This window comes from Ranitomeya variabilis, chromosome 2 (assembly GCF_051348905.1).
Source record: "Ranitomeya variabilis isolate aRanVar5 chromosome 2, aRanVar5.hap1, whole genome shotgun sequence".
Classification (NCBI taxonomy): Eukaryota; Metazoa; Chordata; class Amphibia; order Anura; family Dendrobatidae; genus Ranitomeya; species Ranitomeya variabilis.
The window spans coordinates 24,222,731-24,242,343 of NC_135233.1; the positions used below are offsets into that span (position 1 = coordinate 24,222,731).

Below are 19,613 nucleotides of genomic sequence, written 5' to 3' on the forward strand. Positions count from 1 at the left end.
GTTGGCAAGGACTGCCTGAAGTCTTGAACTCATTGACATCACCAGACGCTGTGTTTCCTCCTTTTTGATGCTCTGTCAGGCCTTCACTGCAGTGGTTTTCAGTTGCTGTTTGTTTGTGGCCTTTCTGTCTGAAGTTTAGACTTTAACAAGTGAAATGCTGCTCAATTGGGTTAAGATCAGGTGACTGACTTGGCCATTCAGGAATATTCCACTTCTTTGCTTTAATAAACTCCTGGGTTGCTTTGGCTTTATGTTTTGGGTCATTGTCCATCTGTAGTATGAAACGACGACCAATCAGTTTGGCTGCATTTGGCTGGATCTGGGCACACAGTATGGCGGCTCTGAAGACCTCAGAATTCATTCCTGTGTCACATCATCCATAAACACTAGTGACCCAGTGCCACTGGCAGCCATGCATGCCCAAGCCATCACACTGCCTCCGCCGTGTTTTACAGATGATGTGGTATGCTTTGGATCATGAGCTGGACCACGCCTTCGCCATACTTTTCTCTCTCCATCATTCTGGTAGAGGTTGATCTTGGTTTCATCTGTCCAAAGAATGTTCTTCCAGAACTGTGCTGGCTTTTTTAGACGTTTTTTAGCAAAGTTCAGTCTAGCCTTTTTCTTCTTGATGCTTATGTCTTGCACCGTGCAGTGAACCCTCTGTAGTTACTTTCATGCAGTCTTCTCTTTATGGTAGATTTGGATATTGATACGCCGACCTCCGGGAGAGTGTTGTTCACTTGGTTGGCTGTTGTGAAGAGGTTTCTCTTCACCATGGAGATTATTCTGCGATCACCCACCACTGTTGTCTTCCGTGGGCGCCCAGGTGTTTTGCATTGATGAGTTCACCAGTGCTTTCTTTCTTTCTCAGGATGCACCAAACTGTAGATTTTGCCACTCCTAATATTGTAGCAATTTCTCGGATGGTTTTTTTCTGTTTTCACAGCTTAAGGATGGCTTGTTTCACCTGAATGGAGAGCTCCTTGGACCGCATGTTTACTTCACAGCAAAACCTTCCAAATGCAAGCACCACACCTCAAATCAACTCCAGGCCTTTTATCTGCTTAATTGAGAATGACATAACGAAGGGATTGCCCACACCTGTCCATGAAATAGCCTTGGAGTCAATTGTCCAATTACTTTTGGTCCCTTTAAAAACAGGGTGGCACATGTTAAAGAGCTGAAACTCCTAAACCCTTCATCCAATTTTAATGTGGATACCCTCAAATGAAAGCTGAAAGTCTGAACTTCAACTGCATCTAAATTGTTTTGTTTAGAATTCATTGTGGTAATGTCTATAACCAAAATTAGAAAAATGTTGTCTCTGTCCAAATATATATGGACCTAACTGTATATATCATGATGAGTTGACATACAGCTCTGGCAAAAATTAGGAGACCACTGCAAAATGTTCAGTTTGTCTGATTTTTCTCTTTATAGGTATATTTTTGAGTAAAATGTAAATTGTTATTTTATTCTATAAACTTCTGACAACGTGTCTCCTAATTTACAAGCAATACATTTTGTATATTTTTTCTGACAAAGAAAAATGGTCAAAATTAAAAATAAAACCCAGTGCTTTCAGACCTCAAATAATTAATACAAAGAAAACAAGTTCAGAATCATTTAGAAACAACAATACCAATGTTTTAACTCAGGTAGAGTTCAGAAATCAATATTTTGTGGAATAGCCATGATTTTTAATCACAGCTTTCATGCTTTCCACCAGTCTTTCACACTGCTCTTGGCGCAAACATGTAAGCCGTTCTTCTTTGATGGCTTGCGACTATCCATCATCATTACATTCCAGAGGTTTTCAATGGGGTTCAGGTCTGGAGATTGGGCTGGCTTGGGTAAGTGCACTGTGCCGATGAAGCCAGAGTGCGGACACGGTCTTACAGGCAATGATCCATGGGAGCAAAGTATGCAAACTTAGTCCCACCCCTGAAGGGTTGCTACTCTATAACTTAATGACCGACACTTTCACAAGCCTTAAATATGATCAGAGTAAATGCCAAGCCAGGAACTCATCAAACACTTCTTACCCGGAAATGAAAAATTCCTGCATACTTGTTTGTGAACTCCTGGTCCTTGGGAACAACATTTTCCAGGAATTTTCGATGCAAAGTTAATGCTCCGACAACAGAGAGTACCCAACAATCTCCTACAGGAGAATGAAAAATAATGATGAAGGTGCAGCTATTAGATACTTCTCTATGTAAGGAGCATTTGGTTCATTCTACCAGAAATATTCTATAAAGTATTATTACAGCATATTTTATTTTCTGGAATCCCAAAGTCTGAGGCACCAACAACAGCAAAAGCATCAAAACTGTTATAACATTCATTGATTACATTTTTTCAGCCTGCAATCACCAGTAGGGGGATCTCTATTCCTCTCCATTTAAAGAACCTGCCCTCTACATCCACTATAGCCATTTGGAGCCAGTATTCCTATGGCCCACACATGTGCTCTCAGAAATATTCTGCATGTTCTGCTTCTCAGTGCGTATGCTCTAAAAAGAACCCCATCGCTCTGCGCATGCGCCCAATTCTCATCTAATGCATACGCTGAGGATTGGTAGCATCTTCTCCTTAAGATCTGCTTCACAATGGCCAAGATGGGACATCACAACCATTATCTGCACAGTAAGAGGAAAGAGAGAGAGGAGTGGAAGAAGTCAAGACGAGATGTCCGACCTCAGGACTGGGGAAGGAATTATAACAGCAAGGAATTGACTCACTATTACCATTCCCAGGGAAGCTGGAGGTGCCCAAGTAATAAATTTAATTTGCACACTGTGAGCTCCCCCTAGTGGTGACATCAGACAGACCCAATCTTGTCATGTAGATAAAACAGAGGTTGACCTTTAGGTGTAACGTTCATAATTTTGTTTATTATACAAAAATATTTGTATCTATTATATTTATACATTTATACATATTAATACTTTAAGAAATGTAAACAAATTGTAAGAGGGACCATAAAATATTCCTACCTATTTCTCCTTGCATAATGTCAAATATGCTGGCACCGTCTACCAGAAATCGGGCGTCTCTCTGCAGATCCTATTAAGACAAATCAGAATGATTGATAATGTGTGGCGATGGGAGAAGCTAGAAAATGTAAAACGTCACAGATTCAAGGGAACTTGGGCCAAAAATATCAATTTGCATCAAATTTATTTAATGCAAATTCAGTGTGCAGCTTTACAGACCTCAAAGCAGAGCAAACATGTGAATGAAAATAAAAAATATACTTGCTGTGCTCCCTTGGTATCCCGCCACGCAGCCGCACATTGGTCAGGTCATCTTCCTCAGTCTGTCTTTACTTGGCCTTCTTTGGAGTCATCATCGCCTCCTTCAGCACCTTCTGCGCCAACTGGGCACCATGACGTCATGACATTAGGGGCCATGAATGTCCTGGAGACATCAATGATGACCACATGGTGGAAGGTGCTGAAGATGGACCAGTGAAGACCAGACCAAAGAAGATGACCAAGAGCATCCGTGGGGAGAACAGAGGAGGACCTTGTGAGTATTTTTTTTATATTTCATTTTATTCCAAGCTTTATATAATATACTAGCTATTGAACCCATTCTACGCCCGGGTGGCGAGCATTTATATTGGTATATGGTCTCCATCCTGGTATGTGCTGCTCCCATCTTGCTCTCCCATCCTGTCATGTGCTGCTCCATCCTGCGCCCCCATCCTGTCATGTGCTCCCATCCTGCACCCCCATCCTGTCATGTGGTGCTCCATCCTGTGTCCCCATCCTGTCATGTGCTGTTCCATCCGTCGCCCCCATCCTATCATGTGCTGCTCCCATCCTGCGCGCAGAGTGCAGGCGGCTGTGCAGACTGCGGGCGGCTGTGCAGAGTGCGGGCGGCTGTGCAGAGTGCGGGAGGCTGTGCAGAGTGCGGGCGGCTGTGCAGAGTGCGGGCGGCTGTGCAGAGTGCAGGCGGCTGTGCGTGGCGGTGGCGAGTGCGGGCGGCTGTGCGTGGCGGTGGCGAGTGCGGGCGGCTGTGCGTGGCGGTGGTGAGTGCGGGCGGCTGTGCGTGGCGGTGGTGAGTGCGGGCGGCTGTGCGTGGCGGTGGTGAGTGCGGGCGGCTGTGCGTGGCGGTGGTGAGTGCGGGCGGCTGTGCGTGGCTCTGGTGAGTGCGGGCGGCTGTGCGTGGCTCTGGTGAGTGCGGGCGGCTGTGCGCGGCTCTGATGAGTGCGTGCTAAACTGTTTTCTGTTAATAATAGTGTGATACAGGCACCCGGACCCTTGGTCCCGTCCAATCCGGCGGAGAACAACGGTTCTGCAGGGCAACTGAAAGATTGGTGTCGGGAATTGCACGTGGGCACTGACTCTACCACGTCTCACCAGAAACAGGGGGCCTACAGGGTGGTCTATGAGTACGAGCGGGTATTTAGCAAGCACCCCCTAGATTTTGGGCAGGTAAAAGGGATTCAACATCATATTCCCACAGGAGATCATCGACCCATAAAAGAGAGATACCGCCCTGTACTCCCAGCTCATTATCAGTGTGCCAAAGACATGTTGCGAGAGATGAAGGAGGCTGGGGTAGTGAGAGACAGTTGTAGCCCCTGGGCAGCGTGGCTCTTGGTGAGTGTGGGCGGCTGTGCGTGGCTCTGGTGAGTGTGGGCGGCTGTGCGTGGCTCTGGGGAGTGTGGGCGGCTGTGCGTGTCTCTGGTTAGTGTGGGCGGCTGTGCGTGGCTGTGCTGGGCGCCGAGTGCTAGCGACCTGAGCAGGCGGGGACACCGGCGCACTGGGGGGGTCAGGTGCCGGAGTCGCCGCTAGCTCAGGCCCCCGGCACTTGCTATATTTACCTGTCCAACGTTCCACTGCTACGCGCCGCTCCATCTTCCGGGTCCTCTGCCTGTTCAGTCAGAGGGCGGCGCGCATTAAGCGCGTCATCGCGCCCTCTGAACCGTTCAGTTCAGAGGGCGCGAGGACGCGTTAATGCGCGCCGCCCTGTGACTGAACAGGGAGCAGCGCGCATCACTGGAACGGGGAGAGGTAAATATCACATACTCACCCTCCTGGCTCGTCCCTGCTTCTCCGTTGGAGATCGCGGTGTGCGTTCACTGCTTACGCATACCGCGATCTCCTCCTGGGAGCGTCACTCTGTGGGGTCCAGACTGCGCCGGCGCTTGCGCAGTCTATAAAGGCTTCGGACAGAGTGACGCTCCCAGCGTTATATTATAGATAAACCCTACTGCCATTTTGTTGAATTTACCTAAAGAGAATGGCAAAAAAAAATTACTTTTCAGTAAATAGAACTTCTTGGATTCGCCTCTCATGGATTTGCTGATCTCTTGTAGCGTCTGTCACTGTCTGTGGTGCTGAAACCATTAAAAGGAACCTGTCAGATGATTCATGCTGTTGCAACCAAGGGCGGCATCAGAGACAGACTGTCCTACATGTAAATATGTGTGTTCACTCTGAGATAGTGTCACATTTCATAGAAAACATTCATTATATTGTTAACCAGTGTCATGGTGATGACTTGTCATGAAGGTATGTCCTCACTCACTCCTCCTCTCCCGCCTCTGCATGATTGACAGGTCGCACCCTATGTGTATAAGGAGAGACTTGACAATCTAGCTAAGCGTGGGCCGGCTATTCAGGGGTGGTGCTGGAGGCGGAGCTATGTCTGACAGATCTGACTTTATTGTGATTTGTATTTATCATTCCATGTGAAATACTATAACATTTGAAATAAAAACTAAAATAAGTAGATGGACACCTAAAAAAAGGATATATAATAAAAAAGGAAGAATACATTGTCCAAGAGATTTAGTAGTAGTAGCAATAAAAGCTAGGTCGAGGAATATTTTTTTCAAATTCTCAATGTGTCTTTCAGACCTCCACACTTTAATAGTAAGTGAACACAATATCCCTTTGCTGATATATAATGTATATAAAGTGAATTTATTGAATTTATATCTGGGCAAACTGGAAATATTGAAGCTTTTCTTAAATTTACTGATCCTTGCTGATGTGATAGATTTAGCTCATCTTTCCTAAGTATTTAAAATCCTGTTCAGCCATTATATGGACATTTTATTTTCTTCTCATTTGTTTTTTACTCTCATTGCATTAGTATATAATTCCACACTGAAATAAATGAAATAGTTCACACACTATTAACTTCAATCCAAAACCACCGGAAAGTAAAAAGACAATAAAAAAAAATAATTCTCTGATTCATGCTTAAAAACACACACAAAATTGAAAAGTGTAGATCATTTTACAGGACATTAATCCCTCTAATCCAGACTAGGGGCAAATTAAAGAACATTCTTCTTAACACATTTACAGCCTGAAGTCTCAAAGGAAATAGGAAAATAATTCACCCTGATTGTCATACTGATAACCGGAAACATGAATCAGATGGAAATAGAAGAAACAGAAGGATTTTTGTTTTAACATTATTTTAATGTAAATTCAAACTGAAAGAGAATTGTGGAATTTCAAAACCAGAGAAAAATAAATCATATTATACATATAGAGTATACAGTAAATTACTTCTTGTAAACACATTGTAAAAGACGTGTTTTATTTTGTAAGTATAACTGTTATAATACTACCTCCTATGTGCAAGAATACTGTATAACAATTATAATACTGCTCCTGTGTACAAGAATATAACTACTATAATACTGCTCCTATGTACAAGAATATAACTACTATAACACTGCCCCTATGTACAAGAATATACCTACTATCATACTGCCCCTATGTACAAGAATATAACTACTATAATACTGCTCCTATGTACGGGAATATAACTACTATAACACTGCCCATATGTACAAGAATATAACTACTATAATACTGCCCCCTATGCACAAGAATATAACTACTATAACACTGCCCCTATGTACAAGAATATACCTACTATCATACTGCCCCTATGTACAAGAATATAACTACTATACTACTGCCCCCTATGCACAAGAATATAACTACTATAATACTGCCCCTATGTACAAGAATATAACTACTATAATACTGCCCCTATGTACAAGAATATACTTACTCTAATACTGCCCCTATGTACAAGAATATAACTACTATAATACTGCCTCCTATGTACAAGAATATAACTACTATAATACTGCTCCTATGTACAAGAATATACCTACTATAATACTGCCCCTATATACAAGAATATAACTACTATAATACTGCCCCTATGTACAAGAATATACCTACTATAATACTGCCCCTATGTACAAGAATATAACTACTATAATACTGCCCCTATGTACAAGAATATACCTACTATAATACTGCCCCTATGTACAAGAATATAACTACTATAATACTGCCCCTATGTACAAGAATATACCTACTATAATACTGCTCCTATGTACAAGAATATACCTACTATAATACTGCCCCTATGTACAAGAATAAAACTACTATAATACTGCCCCTATGTGCAATAATATACCTACTATAATACTTCCACTATGTACAAGAATATACCTACTTTAATAGTGCCCCTATGTACAAGAATATACCTACTATAAAACTGCCCCTATGTAACAGAATATATCTACTATAATACTGCTCCTATGTACAAGAATATACCTACTATAATACTGCCCCTATGTACAAGAATATACCTACTATAATACTGCCCCTATGTACAAGAATATACCTACTATAAAACTGCCCCTATGTAAAAGAATATATCTACTATAATACTGCTCCTATGTACAAGAATATATCTACTATAATACTGCCCTTATGTACAAGAATATACCTACTATAATACTGCCCCTATGTACAAGAATATAACTATGTCACGGGGCTGCTGGGTAGACTACAGCTGATTACCCGGGCCCCTGCGATATCCCTCAGACTAGGGAAAACCCTGTCTGTCCCTCTCCCAGAATTTACACTGATGGTGTGCTTGTCTGGGCCGCCAGGCCTGACCCTGACTCCTGTTTCAGTCCTATGCTGAAACCTCCACCCGCCACCCAGTGATTAGACCACACACCAACCCCTACAGAAAGCACAGACAGGGAAAACTAAAAACGCACCACGCCGCAGACACACAGGAAAACACTATAATGTGCACAGGGCAAAACAAATACAAATATAGGAAGGAGAAATATGACAAAGGAAAATACACCACCAGATACGATATTTCTTCTCCTAGACCACCACTCCAGACCGAGATCACCAGGCACAAGACACAAGCTATAATCGGCAACTCCCAAAGTCCAGAATAACTATTTAAAGGCCACGGGCGTGACCCAGCCTCCAACCCGATTACCAGCTAGATTATCCCAGGACAACCTGGATAAAGTCTAGCCGGCGCCACTGAGCATATAGTGGACGAATGTGGAATTACCGCTGTCTGTCGGACGCCCTAGTGTGAATAGCGTCCGACATGACAAACTACTATAATACTGCTCCTATGTACAAGAATATACCTACTATGACATGACAGGCAGCTGGCGAGACCAATAAGCGACTTGGATTCCTTGACAGACAGAGGCCGCGACCAATGAATATCCGGGACAGAAAGACAGAAGGACAGACAGACGGAAGTGACCCTTAGACAATTATATAGTAGATAATACTGCTCCTATTTACAAGAATATAACTACTATAATACTGCCCCTATGTTTAAGAATATAACTACTATAATACTGCCCCTATGTACAAGAATATACCTACTATAATACTGCCCCTATGTATGAGAATATAACAACTATAATACTGCCCCTATGTACAAGAATATAACTACTATAATACTGCTCCTATGTACAAGAATATAACTACTACAATACTGCTCCTATGTACAATAATATAACTACTATAATACTGCTCCTATGTACAAGAATATAACTACTATAATACTGCTCCTATGTACAAGAATATAACTACTATAATACTGCTCCTATGTACAAGAATATAACTACTATAATACTGCCCCTATGTACAAGAATATAACTACTATAATACTGCTCCTATATACAAGAATATAACTACTATAATGCTGCTCCTATGTACAAGAATATAACTACTATAATACTGCTTCTATGTACAAGAATATAACTACTATGATACTGCCCCTATGTACAAGAATATAACTACTATAATACTGCTCCTATGTACAAGAATATAACTACTATAATACTGCTCCTATATACAAGAATATAACTACTATAATGCTGCTCCTATGTACAAGAATATAACTACTATAATACTGCTTCTATGTACAAGAATATAACTACTATGATACTGCCCCTATGTACAAGAATATAACTACTATAATACTGCTCCTATGTACAAGAATATAACTACTATAATACTGCTTCTATGTACAAGAATATAACTACTATAATACTGCTCCTATGTACAAGAATATAACTACTATAATACTGCTCCTATATACAAGAATATAACTACTATAATACTGCTCCTATGTACAAGAATATAACTACTATAATACTGCTCCTATGTACAAGAATATAACTACTATAATACTGCTCCTATGTACAAGAATATATCTACTATAATACTGCCCCTATGTACAAGAATATAACTACTATAATACTGCCCCTATGTACAAGAATATAACTACTATAATACTGCTCCTATGTACAAGAATATAACTACTATAATACTGCTCCTATGTACAAGAATATAACTACTATAATACTGCTCCTAAGTACAAGAATATAACTACTATAATACTGCCCCTATGTACAAGAATATAACTACTATAATACTGTCCCTATGTACAAGAATATAACTACTATAATACTGCTCCTATGTACAAGAATATAACTACTATAATACTGCTCCTATGTACAAGAATATAACTACTATAATACTGCTCCTATGTACAAGAATATAACTACTATAATACTGCTTCTATGTACAAGAATATAACTACTATGATACTGCCCCTATGTACAAGAATATAGCTACTATAATACTGCTCCTATGTACAAGAATATAACTACTATAATACTGCCCCTGTGTACAAGAATATAACTACTATAATACTGCCCCTATGTACAAGAATATAACTACTATAATACTGCCCCTATGTACTAGAATATAACTACTATAATACTGCCCCCTATGTACAAGAATATAACTACTATAATACTGCTCCTATGTACAAGAATATAACTACTATAATACTGCCCCTATGTACAATAATATAACTTCTATAATCCTGTCTCCTATAGATCACAATGGGATTTCTGGACCATTTTTGTACAGTCTGATACAATTATGATATATTGTGATTTTCATCATTTTCATATTTCGAACACCTCATATGTTTAGCAGGTGTCAGTTCCCAGCAGATGGTTTTGTTTTCCCTCTTCTTCCTCCTGTTTCCATATTTATATTTTCTGCTCAGGTTTAATGTGCTCCTAAATATTTATTAGATGTCAAGTTGGGTTCTGATTCCTTACACACAGCCTCATGCAGACTGGAGCTACAGCAGGTAAGCAGCGCAGCGCACGGTTCAGACTGGAGGTCACCTTCAGGATGAATTAATTGCTGGCTGCTTTCTCATTACATAAGTACATAGATTTATTATATGCACTGAGGTGGCGCCTTCAAGGTCCAACAGGACAGTAATCAGATCCTATGTACAATATGATTTCTATAGACAGAAATTCTCCCCGGCTATAAATTATTCCTTGGACATGGAGGACTGGAGATCCTACGGTCACGTTGGTCTGGACATGAAGTCTTCATGATTTTATTAACATATGTATCTGGTATATTTTGGACACTGACATGGTGATGTACTATTGGGATCCTGCTGGACTTTTGGAAATTAAGGGAATAAAGTAGCTCCCTGCCTCCACAGCAAAATAGATAGATTCACCAGTGGAACATTTGCAGGTTCCAGTGAACAATGGAACCATGTAATTCCAGGACAATATGAGCCTTTTTTGCACCTTTCTTCTCTGCTCAATAGAGGGTGGTCCCAAGTGGTGGTTCTCTCTCCATGAAGTGAATTCGTCCATATTTTTGAAAGTTTTATAGGTGGGGTTCAAAGTTGGCATTTCTTGTCAAGACGGTTGTCACTCTGCACCTAGGCAGGATGGTGCAAGCACCACTAGATGGCAATAGAATGGAGGGAGGACAGTAAGTCTGCCAGAACAGACCAGCAGCGCTGCAGCAGGGCTACCACCAGGTGGCAGTAGAGAAGTGAAACAAGCCGGGTCAAAACCTAGAGAGTAATGCAGTACAAAGGGAAAACACAAAATACAGAGGGGAGCCAGGGGGTCAATACCAGTCAGAAGCCGAAGCACCAGAAGCAACAGACGAAGTGAGGTCAGAATCAAAGTCAAGTCAAACACCAGGAAATCCAAATACTAAGGGGAACACTAAATCAGGACGGGGAGAGAGGAGGGAACAGACATGAGTAAAGTCAGCTAAAGCAGCAGGACAAACCAGGGTAACCCCAGAGTCAGAAACTCACGCCAAAGGCAGAAAATATAACTGACACCGCCTGCAGGATGCAGCGGAGATAAATAGCAAACCTGAACCCAAAATGAGGCAGAGCAAAGTTAACCCCTGACATTACCAGACCGGGAAAGCGGTAGACAGGACTCCAAACCTGGCCTGGATCATGACAGCGACATCCAAAGTCTGCAGAACCTTGATGTCCTCTGATTTTGTAGACTTTTAAGAGCTTATAAAGATCTGAAAACATTGTATGGCTTCTTGACATGAAAATCTTGGCTTCTATCACTTACTGTATCTTTCAGGTGATCTAGTTGTGCCTGGTACCTTCCTAATTTTATCATACACCAAGAAGAGGGAAAGCAGGTATACCTTGTACCGCCACAAAAAAGGAGCACGGCCGCCCAAACCTGAGACAGAAGATGGTTCAGATATGCAATCGGTAGACATGTTCTCCCCACACGACCACCACAGGTCACAAGAACAAAGGAATTTGAACCACAAAATTGCCTTTGCAAAATGTCATCAGTTCCTGTGCAGGATCATTGCAGAGATTTGTTACTTAACCACAGTGAAATTCAAGAGGAGCCAATGTGATCCAAGAGAGGATATATTCTAAAGATCTGTGGGGGTCCCATTGGTTTATTTGCTATTTGTAACCTATGGCCAATTACGTGTTTACCTTCTAAAGCTGCAAACACTGCCATGAAACTTGCTTTACTGGTGCTATTTTACATCTGCATAGTGAATAAGGGGCCAGGTAGTATGTGAACGTCCAAAGCATGCTATACTCACTAAAATGTGATAAAATTTAGTTACCCTTGATAGTAAAGTGGCCTCTTTTACGTAACAATCTATGCCAAGTGGAGCTTAGTAATGAACACTTACTTGCTCCAGTGTAGCCCTTACTAAATCCCAAGGTAGTACAACATAGTATCAAATGCTACTCACCCCCACTTGCTAGCTAGTTGTGATGTAGGCATTTCTCTCTGCAGCTCAACTTCTTTTGTGTATGCCGTCTCTGTGTGTCTAACCACTTCTGGTGTAAAAATACTTCCTGAAAAGTTCATAGCAATGAGATTTCAGTGCAGATCTCATGCTTAACAATAACCATCTTGCCAATAACTCCTCAGGACAGATCATCTTTAGTGGTGGAACATCAGCTTTTCAAAACATAAGACTTTTCTTGACCCCTGGTGTATTTCCTGTATTATCCCTAGCTCTAATGTCACTACTCCAATCATTTTTTGCAGGGGTGCATTCATGCACTATTATTCGTGTACATTTATTCAAAGTACTTTTTTCTAAGTATGCAGCAGTTATAACATGGCAGTTAGGGCAGGAGACAGGTAAGACAATCTAAACCTATTCCCTATTCACTTGAAACAGAACAAATACTCACCATATGTATTTGTATAATCTATATCCTGGCTGCTGCATTCACTCACATTCACCGCCCTTGCATAAACTCTTTACACTCCATCCATATCGGCCCCTCTGTCCTTGCCTCTCCTGTGTATAGCACTCATGCTCTGTTCACATTGCTTAACAGCGCAGATCCATTCAGTCCCACCATCCAACACAAGAGACGCTCTCACAAATCACTTAACCATCTGCTCACTCTTCTATCCTCCTTCTCCTAGTCACTGGAGACATCTCTCCCAGCCCCGGCCCCCCATGTTATAGCCATTCAAACCTCCCAATTGCTACACCCAGAAACCCCTCTAATCTTATTAATATTCCATGCATGCCTTCTGTCTCTTTCAATTGTGCCCTTTGGAATTCTCGCTCTGTGTGTAATAAACTCTCCTTCATTCATGACTTCTTCCTTTCTAATTCTCTTAATCTCCTGGCTCTTACTGAAACCTGGATCCAGCAGTCAGACACCACCGCTGCTGCTGCTCTTTCATATGGTGGACTACACTTTTCTCATACCCCAAGATCAGACAACAGAGCAGGTGGAGGCGTTGGTCTGCTCCTTTCACCCAAATGTACCTTCCAAGTTATCCCCCAAGTACCCTCACTTGTATTCCCTTCCTTTGAGGTCCATGCTGTCAGACTCTACGTCCCCTTCTCCATGCGAGTGGCGGTGGTGTATCGTCCTCCCGGCCACTCTCATCAGTTCCTGGATCACTTTGCCACCTGGCTTCCACACTTTCTCTCCTGTGACACCCCCACCCTCATCATGGGTGATTACAACATCCCCATTGCTTCTCCACATCTGCTTCTCACCTTTTATCTCTAACCTCCTCATTCGGCCTCTCGCAGCATACTAACTCTCCAACGCATGAAGATGGAAACTCCCGTGACTTGGTCTTCTCCCGGCTTTGCTCAGTGGATGATTTCACAAACTCCCCTCTCCCGCTCTCTGACCACAACCTTTTTTCATTCTCTATCAAGAACTGCCATCCCGCTCAGGTCTCCCCCCCCCCTTTCCACACTTATAGAAACATACAGGCCATTAACACCCAGAAACATATGAAGAACTTGCAGTCCTCATTGGTCCCAATCTTCTCCATCTCATGTCCTGATTCTGCTCTGAAGCATTACAATGAAACCCTGCAAAGTGCCCTGGATGAAGCTGCACCTCCTATACATAGAACAACTCGACACAGACGGCGACAACCGTGGCACATGCTGCAAACACGTTTCCTACAGCGGTGCTCCAGGTGCGCCGAACGTCTGTGGAGAAAATGTAATCTACCCGAAGATTTCATCCATTATAAGTTCATGCTAAAAACATACAACTCTGCCCTTCACCTCTCCAAACAAACCTATTTCAACACCCTCATCACCTCACTGTCAAATAACCCTAAACGTCTCTTTGACACTTTCCAGTCCCTACTCAACCCAAGAGAGCAGGCCCCAACCACAGATCTCCGCGCTGACGATCTGGCCAATTACTTCAAAGAAAAAATTGACCACATTCGACAGGAAATCATCTCCCAATCTCTTCATACCATGCACTGTCATCCCTCCCCCACTGCATCTAGTTCACTCTCTGACTTTGAACCAGTTACAGAAGAAGAAGTAAGCAGGCTCCTTGCATCTTCTCGCCCGACCACTTGCACCAGTGACCCCATTCCATCACATCTCCTCCAGTCCCTTTCCCCGGCTGTCACCTCTCACCTAACAAAAATATTCAACCTTTCCCTCACTTCTGGTATTTTTCACTCCTCATTTAAGCATGCCATCATACATCCATTACTTAAAAAACCCTCCCTCGACCAAAATTGTGCCGCTAATTATAGACCTGTCTCTAATCTTCCCTTCATCTCTAAACTCCTCGAACGCCTGGTCCACTTCCGTCTTACCCGCTATCTCTCAGATAACTCTCTTCTTGACAATCTTCAATCTGGCTTCCGCTCTTTACACTCTACTGAAACTGCCCTCACTAAAGTCTCTAATGACCTACTAACAGATAAATCAAATGGTCACTACTCCATGCTAATTCTCTTGGATCTTTCTGCAGCATTCGATACTGTGGATCATCAGCTCCTCCTCACTATGCTCCGCTCCATCGGCCTCAAGGACACAGCCCTCTCCTGGTTCTCCTCCTATCTCTCTGACCGATCCTTCACTGTATGTTTTGCTGGTTCCTCCTCCTCTCACCTTCCCCTTACTGTTGGGGTTCCTCAAGGATCCCTCCTCTTCTCTTTGTATTCTGCCCCTATTGGACAAACAATCAGTAGATTTGGTTTCCAGTACCATCTCTATGCTGACGACACCCAATTATACACTTCTCCTGTTATCACGCTGACCTTTTTAGGAAACACCAGTGATTGTCTTACCGCTGTCTCTAACATCATGTCCTCCCTCTCCTCTATCTGAAACTGAACCTGTCAAAAACTGACCTCCTTGTGTTCTCTCCCTCTACTAACCTACCTTTGCCTGACATTGCCATCTCCGTGTGCGGTTCCACCATTACTCCAAAGCAACATGCCCGCTGCCTTGGGGTCATCCTTGATTCCGAGCTTTCATTCACCCCCCACATCCGATCACTGGCTCGCTCTTCTTATCTGCATCTCAAAAACATTTCTAGAATTCGCCCTTTTATTACTTTTGACTCCTCAAAAACTCTTACTGTCTCACTTATTCATTCCCGTCTGGACTATTGTAACTCTCTACTAATCAGCCTCCCTCTTACCAAACTCTCCCCGCTCCAATCTGTCCTGAATGCTGCAGCCAGGATCATATTCCTCACCAACCGTTACACCGATGCCTCTACCCTGTGCCAGTCATTACACTGGCTACCCATCCACTCCAGAATCCAGTACAAAACTACTACCCTCATCCACAAAGCACTCCATGGCTCAGCACCACCCTACATCTCCTCTCTGGTCTCAGTCTACCAACCTACCCGTGCCCTCCGCTCTGCTAATGACCTCAGGTTAGCATCCTCAATAATCAGAACCTCCCACTCCCATCTCCAAGACTTTACACGTGCTGCGCCGATTCTTTGGAATGCACTACCTAGGTTAATACGATTAATCCCCAATCCCCACAGTTTTAAGCGTGCCCTAAACTCATTTGTTCAGACTGGCCTACCGCCTCAACGCATTAACCTAACTATCCCTGTGTGGCCTATTAATTAAAAAAAAAAAAAACATAATCAGGTTCCTGATACTGCTACATACCTAGGCAGTTAACTGGTTCATGCAGCTTTACATGAGCACCCGAGCCTTACACTATGGCTGGTCCAAATAACTAAAGCAATTGTTACCATCCACCTCTCGTGTCTCCCCTTTTCCTCATAGTTTGTAGCTTGCGAGCAGCAGGGCCCTCATTCCTCCTGGTATCTGTTTTGAACTGTGATTTCTGTTATGCTGTAATGTCTATTGTCTGTACAAGTGCCCTCTATAAGTTGTAAAGCGCTGCGGAATATGTTGGCGCTATATAAATGAAAATTATTATTATTATTTTTTTTTTTTGTAAGAGTGTGGTGGCCTTCATTATAACCCTCTTACCAGCTGAGTTGCTCACTCATTACTCTTTAATTTCATATTGGTAGCTAGCGTCTCTGCAAGAGAAATAGACATGATGCAGCCTGGAAAGACGCGCCACATGTTCATCCCCTCGGGTGAGCCACTGGAGTCTCAGAATGAATAGTGGGCATGGGATTTCTTTAAAACCCATCCACTATGCTGTAACATCTGGACGCTGTAGGTTGAACGCTGCATAAATACGAAGAGTCCAACCCGCAGCGTTTACTGATTGTCTGCACATACCCTTACAGTGTCATTCTGTAGGAATGAGAAGTAGACTTTTCCTATTTTGCAAGTGATGTGGGTATAATATATAAGAATCCAGGAGACAGATAACTTTGACAGTAAAATCCAGCTCTTGGCCTGTTCTAAAGTTACCAGTATCCCAATATTTGGATGTAGTGTGATGCATTGTGTTATTATTAAGCCTCACTGTAAATGTTGTTTTTTTTATGGTACATGGAGCGGTATGATATATAACGTTGGGTTGGAGGAGGGGATGTGTGAATGTATGAAGGATAAGACGACCTTGAGGATGAACCTCTGCAGAGAGATGTGCTATGAAGCGGAGACTCTGCCCTGATCTTCACACAACTTCATTTTACTGACATATCCTCTATTCGGCTTTGATGCAAATGATAAACATGCAAAAGCTTTGCAGCCGCTCAGTGTACCATAAAGTGCAAATTCTTCTGTGAAGGGAAAAAGCCTGACAAATGCATTCTGGTTACTGCAGCTGCGGAAATCACTGACGGAAATGAAAAAAACATTTTAGTATTGTTACGCTGTGAATAATGATACCAAATATTAAGCTGCATGCAGGATCGAGTACTGGGGACAAAGTTATCAACATGCATGGATTATGCCTAATTCTGTATTAGTGCCTGAGCATATCACCTCTACAAGTATAACATTGGGCCCTAGAAATAAGAAGGGCAGTCTGCCAGCTCACCATTTATAGGAACAGCCAAAATAGTTACCTTTCTGAGCGCTAGCAGATGACAACATTCTAATGATAATGAGATGACTCTGCTGACTCAGCCCACTAATGATGAGATGACTCTGCTGACTCAGCCCACTAATGATGAGATGACTCTGCTGGTGCTGTCCTTTAATGATAATGAGATGACTCTGCTGGCCCTGTCCTTTAATGATAATGAGATGACTGTTGGTCCTGTCCACTAAAGATAATGAGATGACTCTACTGACCCTGCCCACTAATGATAATGTTGTGACTCTGCTGACCCTGCCCACTAATGATGAGATGACTCTGCTGGCCCTGTCCACTAAAGATAACGAGATGACTATGCTGACTCTGCCTTCTGATGATAATAAGATGATTCTGCTGACCCTGCCCTCTAATGATTATGAAGTGACTCTGCTGGCCCTGCCCACTAATGATAATGTGATGATTCTGCGGACCTTGCCCTCTAATGATAATGAGATGACTCTGCTGGCCCTGTCCTCTAATGATAATGAGATAACTGTAATTCATATATGCTACATACAGTCCATGTATTTGTAAGAAGGTGCTGACATTGCCTGTCCAATTGTCCAACAGTATTTTTTCAACCAATTGAGATGTTTTACATTGAAATTGAATCCTATGAAAGGTCATGAATTACATCCTGTTCACTATGTACCTGATGAAGGACCAAGATCCGCTCCGAAACGTGTTGTTTGAATAAATACCTGATTTTATTCACGCCATCTCTGCCCTTCTCCTCACTGGCAGCGCTCATTGACACCACAATTTTATTTCCAGGGGAGACCTCACTTTCTTGGGATAATGAGATAACTCTTCTTACCCTCTAATGACACGATCACCTTTCTGCACTCTCCTCTACACATAGTGAGATGACTCTTCAGAATGTTCCCTCTAATGAAAATGTCTTAGATGACTCTGCTGACCCTTCTTTTAATTATAATGAAATTACTCTGCTGACCCTGCTTAATAATGACCCAGTCTTCTACTAATAAGATAATTCAGTTGACCCTCGCCTCCAAAACTAATTATAGGATGTTATTGACTTCATCCTTGCCCTCCAATAATAATAGGATAACTCTGTTGATTCAGGTCTCCAATGATAGTGAGGTGACTCTGCTGACTGTGTCTCAGGCTATACAATAAAGCTGAGATATAAGCTACAAAAAACAATAAATATCACATTTTATATGTTCATGGATGGTTGCATAAAGAATACCAAACATTTGCAACAATACATATTTATAATAGAAAACAGACTTAAAGTGTAACTGTCATTTCAGGTGAACTTGTAGAAGATTTTTTGTGTATTCCTCAATCTTCTTCCCCTTCTACTATGCATAGAACTTTATAAGCCCCAACGGTAACTTACTGTCTCAGTAATGAGCGTCTGTAGTCACTGAAGACACATTTTATTTGTGAATTAGGAGTATTCATAATGAATGATCAGTCCAGAAGGAGAAAAAAAATGATTTATCTAATAAAGTAAATTACAACATTTTGTGTTTTCACGTTCACTATTGATTTATGAAGATCAAAAATAAAATGATGGTTATTACTCTTTAAATAAACTTACATGGAGATTTTCCTATAGTTCACAAAAGTTGTAAAAGAAACCTTTAAATTAAGTGTGAAACGTTACATTGTCCACTAAGAATCTCCCCGTCCTCTGCCCACAAAAGTCGTTATCAGGAGATTTGTTTTGGTAACTTTCTTGTTACAATGTAACCATTTGTTGTTATTTGCTTTCATGTGGCCTCATATTATCCACTGACCTGCATCACAAAGTCGTGTTTGACTAAAGATGAAGGAACGATATTTGTGTAAGGGAATGCAGAACTAATTTACTCGCTCACACAAAGTCCTATCGTGAAAGGGAAAAAAAGAATGAACACAATACAACGATCAGTAGCAAGGACTGACACCTACATAATAGGGACGAGTCAAACAGGTGGGAGCGGCAGCATGCTACCGACGCTCTCCGCCTCTCCTGCAATTCCACCAATCTCCACTAGGTTGTAAAAACATCGTCATTCAATATAGGAACCAAAGAAAAATAGCAATTTTATTAAAGAAGAACACAATCCGAAACTTACTGTAAGGGTATGTGCACAGCCACACGCTGAGTATTTGCAGCAGATTTTTCAGTTTTGGTGGGAAAAACTCTGC

General features: G+C 42.1%; 1 protein-coding gene across 1 annotated transcript in view; it reads right to left on the reverse strand.

The window, feature by feature from the left end:
* The window catches only part of LOC143804232 (calpain-13-like), a 191,502-nt gene that overhangs the window by 149,190 nt on the left and 22,699 nt on the right, over positions 1–19,613 (reverse strand). Inside the window, exons 3-4 of the mRNA XM_077282128.1 lie at positions 3,003–3,072; positions 2,049–2,167 (exon numbers count right to left, since the gene is read on the reverse strand). Coding sequence (XP_077138243.1) covers positions 2,049–2,167; positions 3,003–3,072 — 189 coding nt within the window. The remainder of the gene's footprint in view (positions 1–2,048; positions 2,168–3,002; positions 3,073–19,613) is intronic.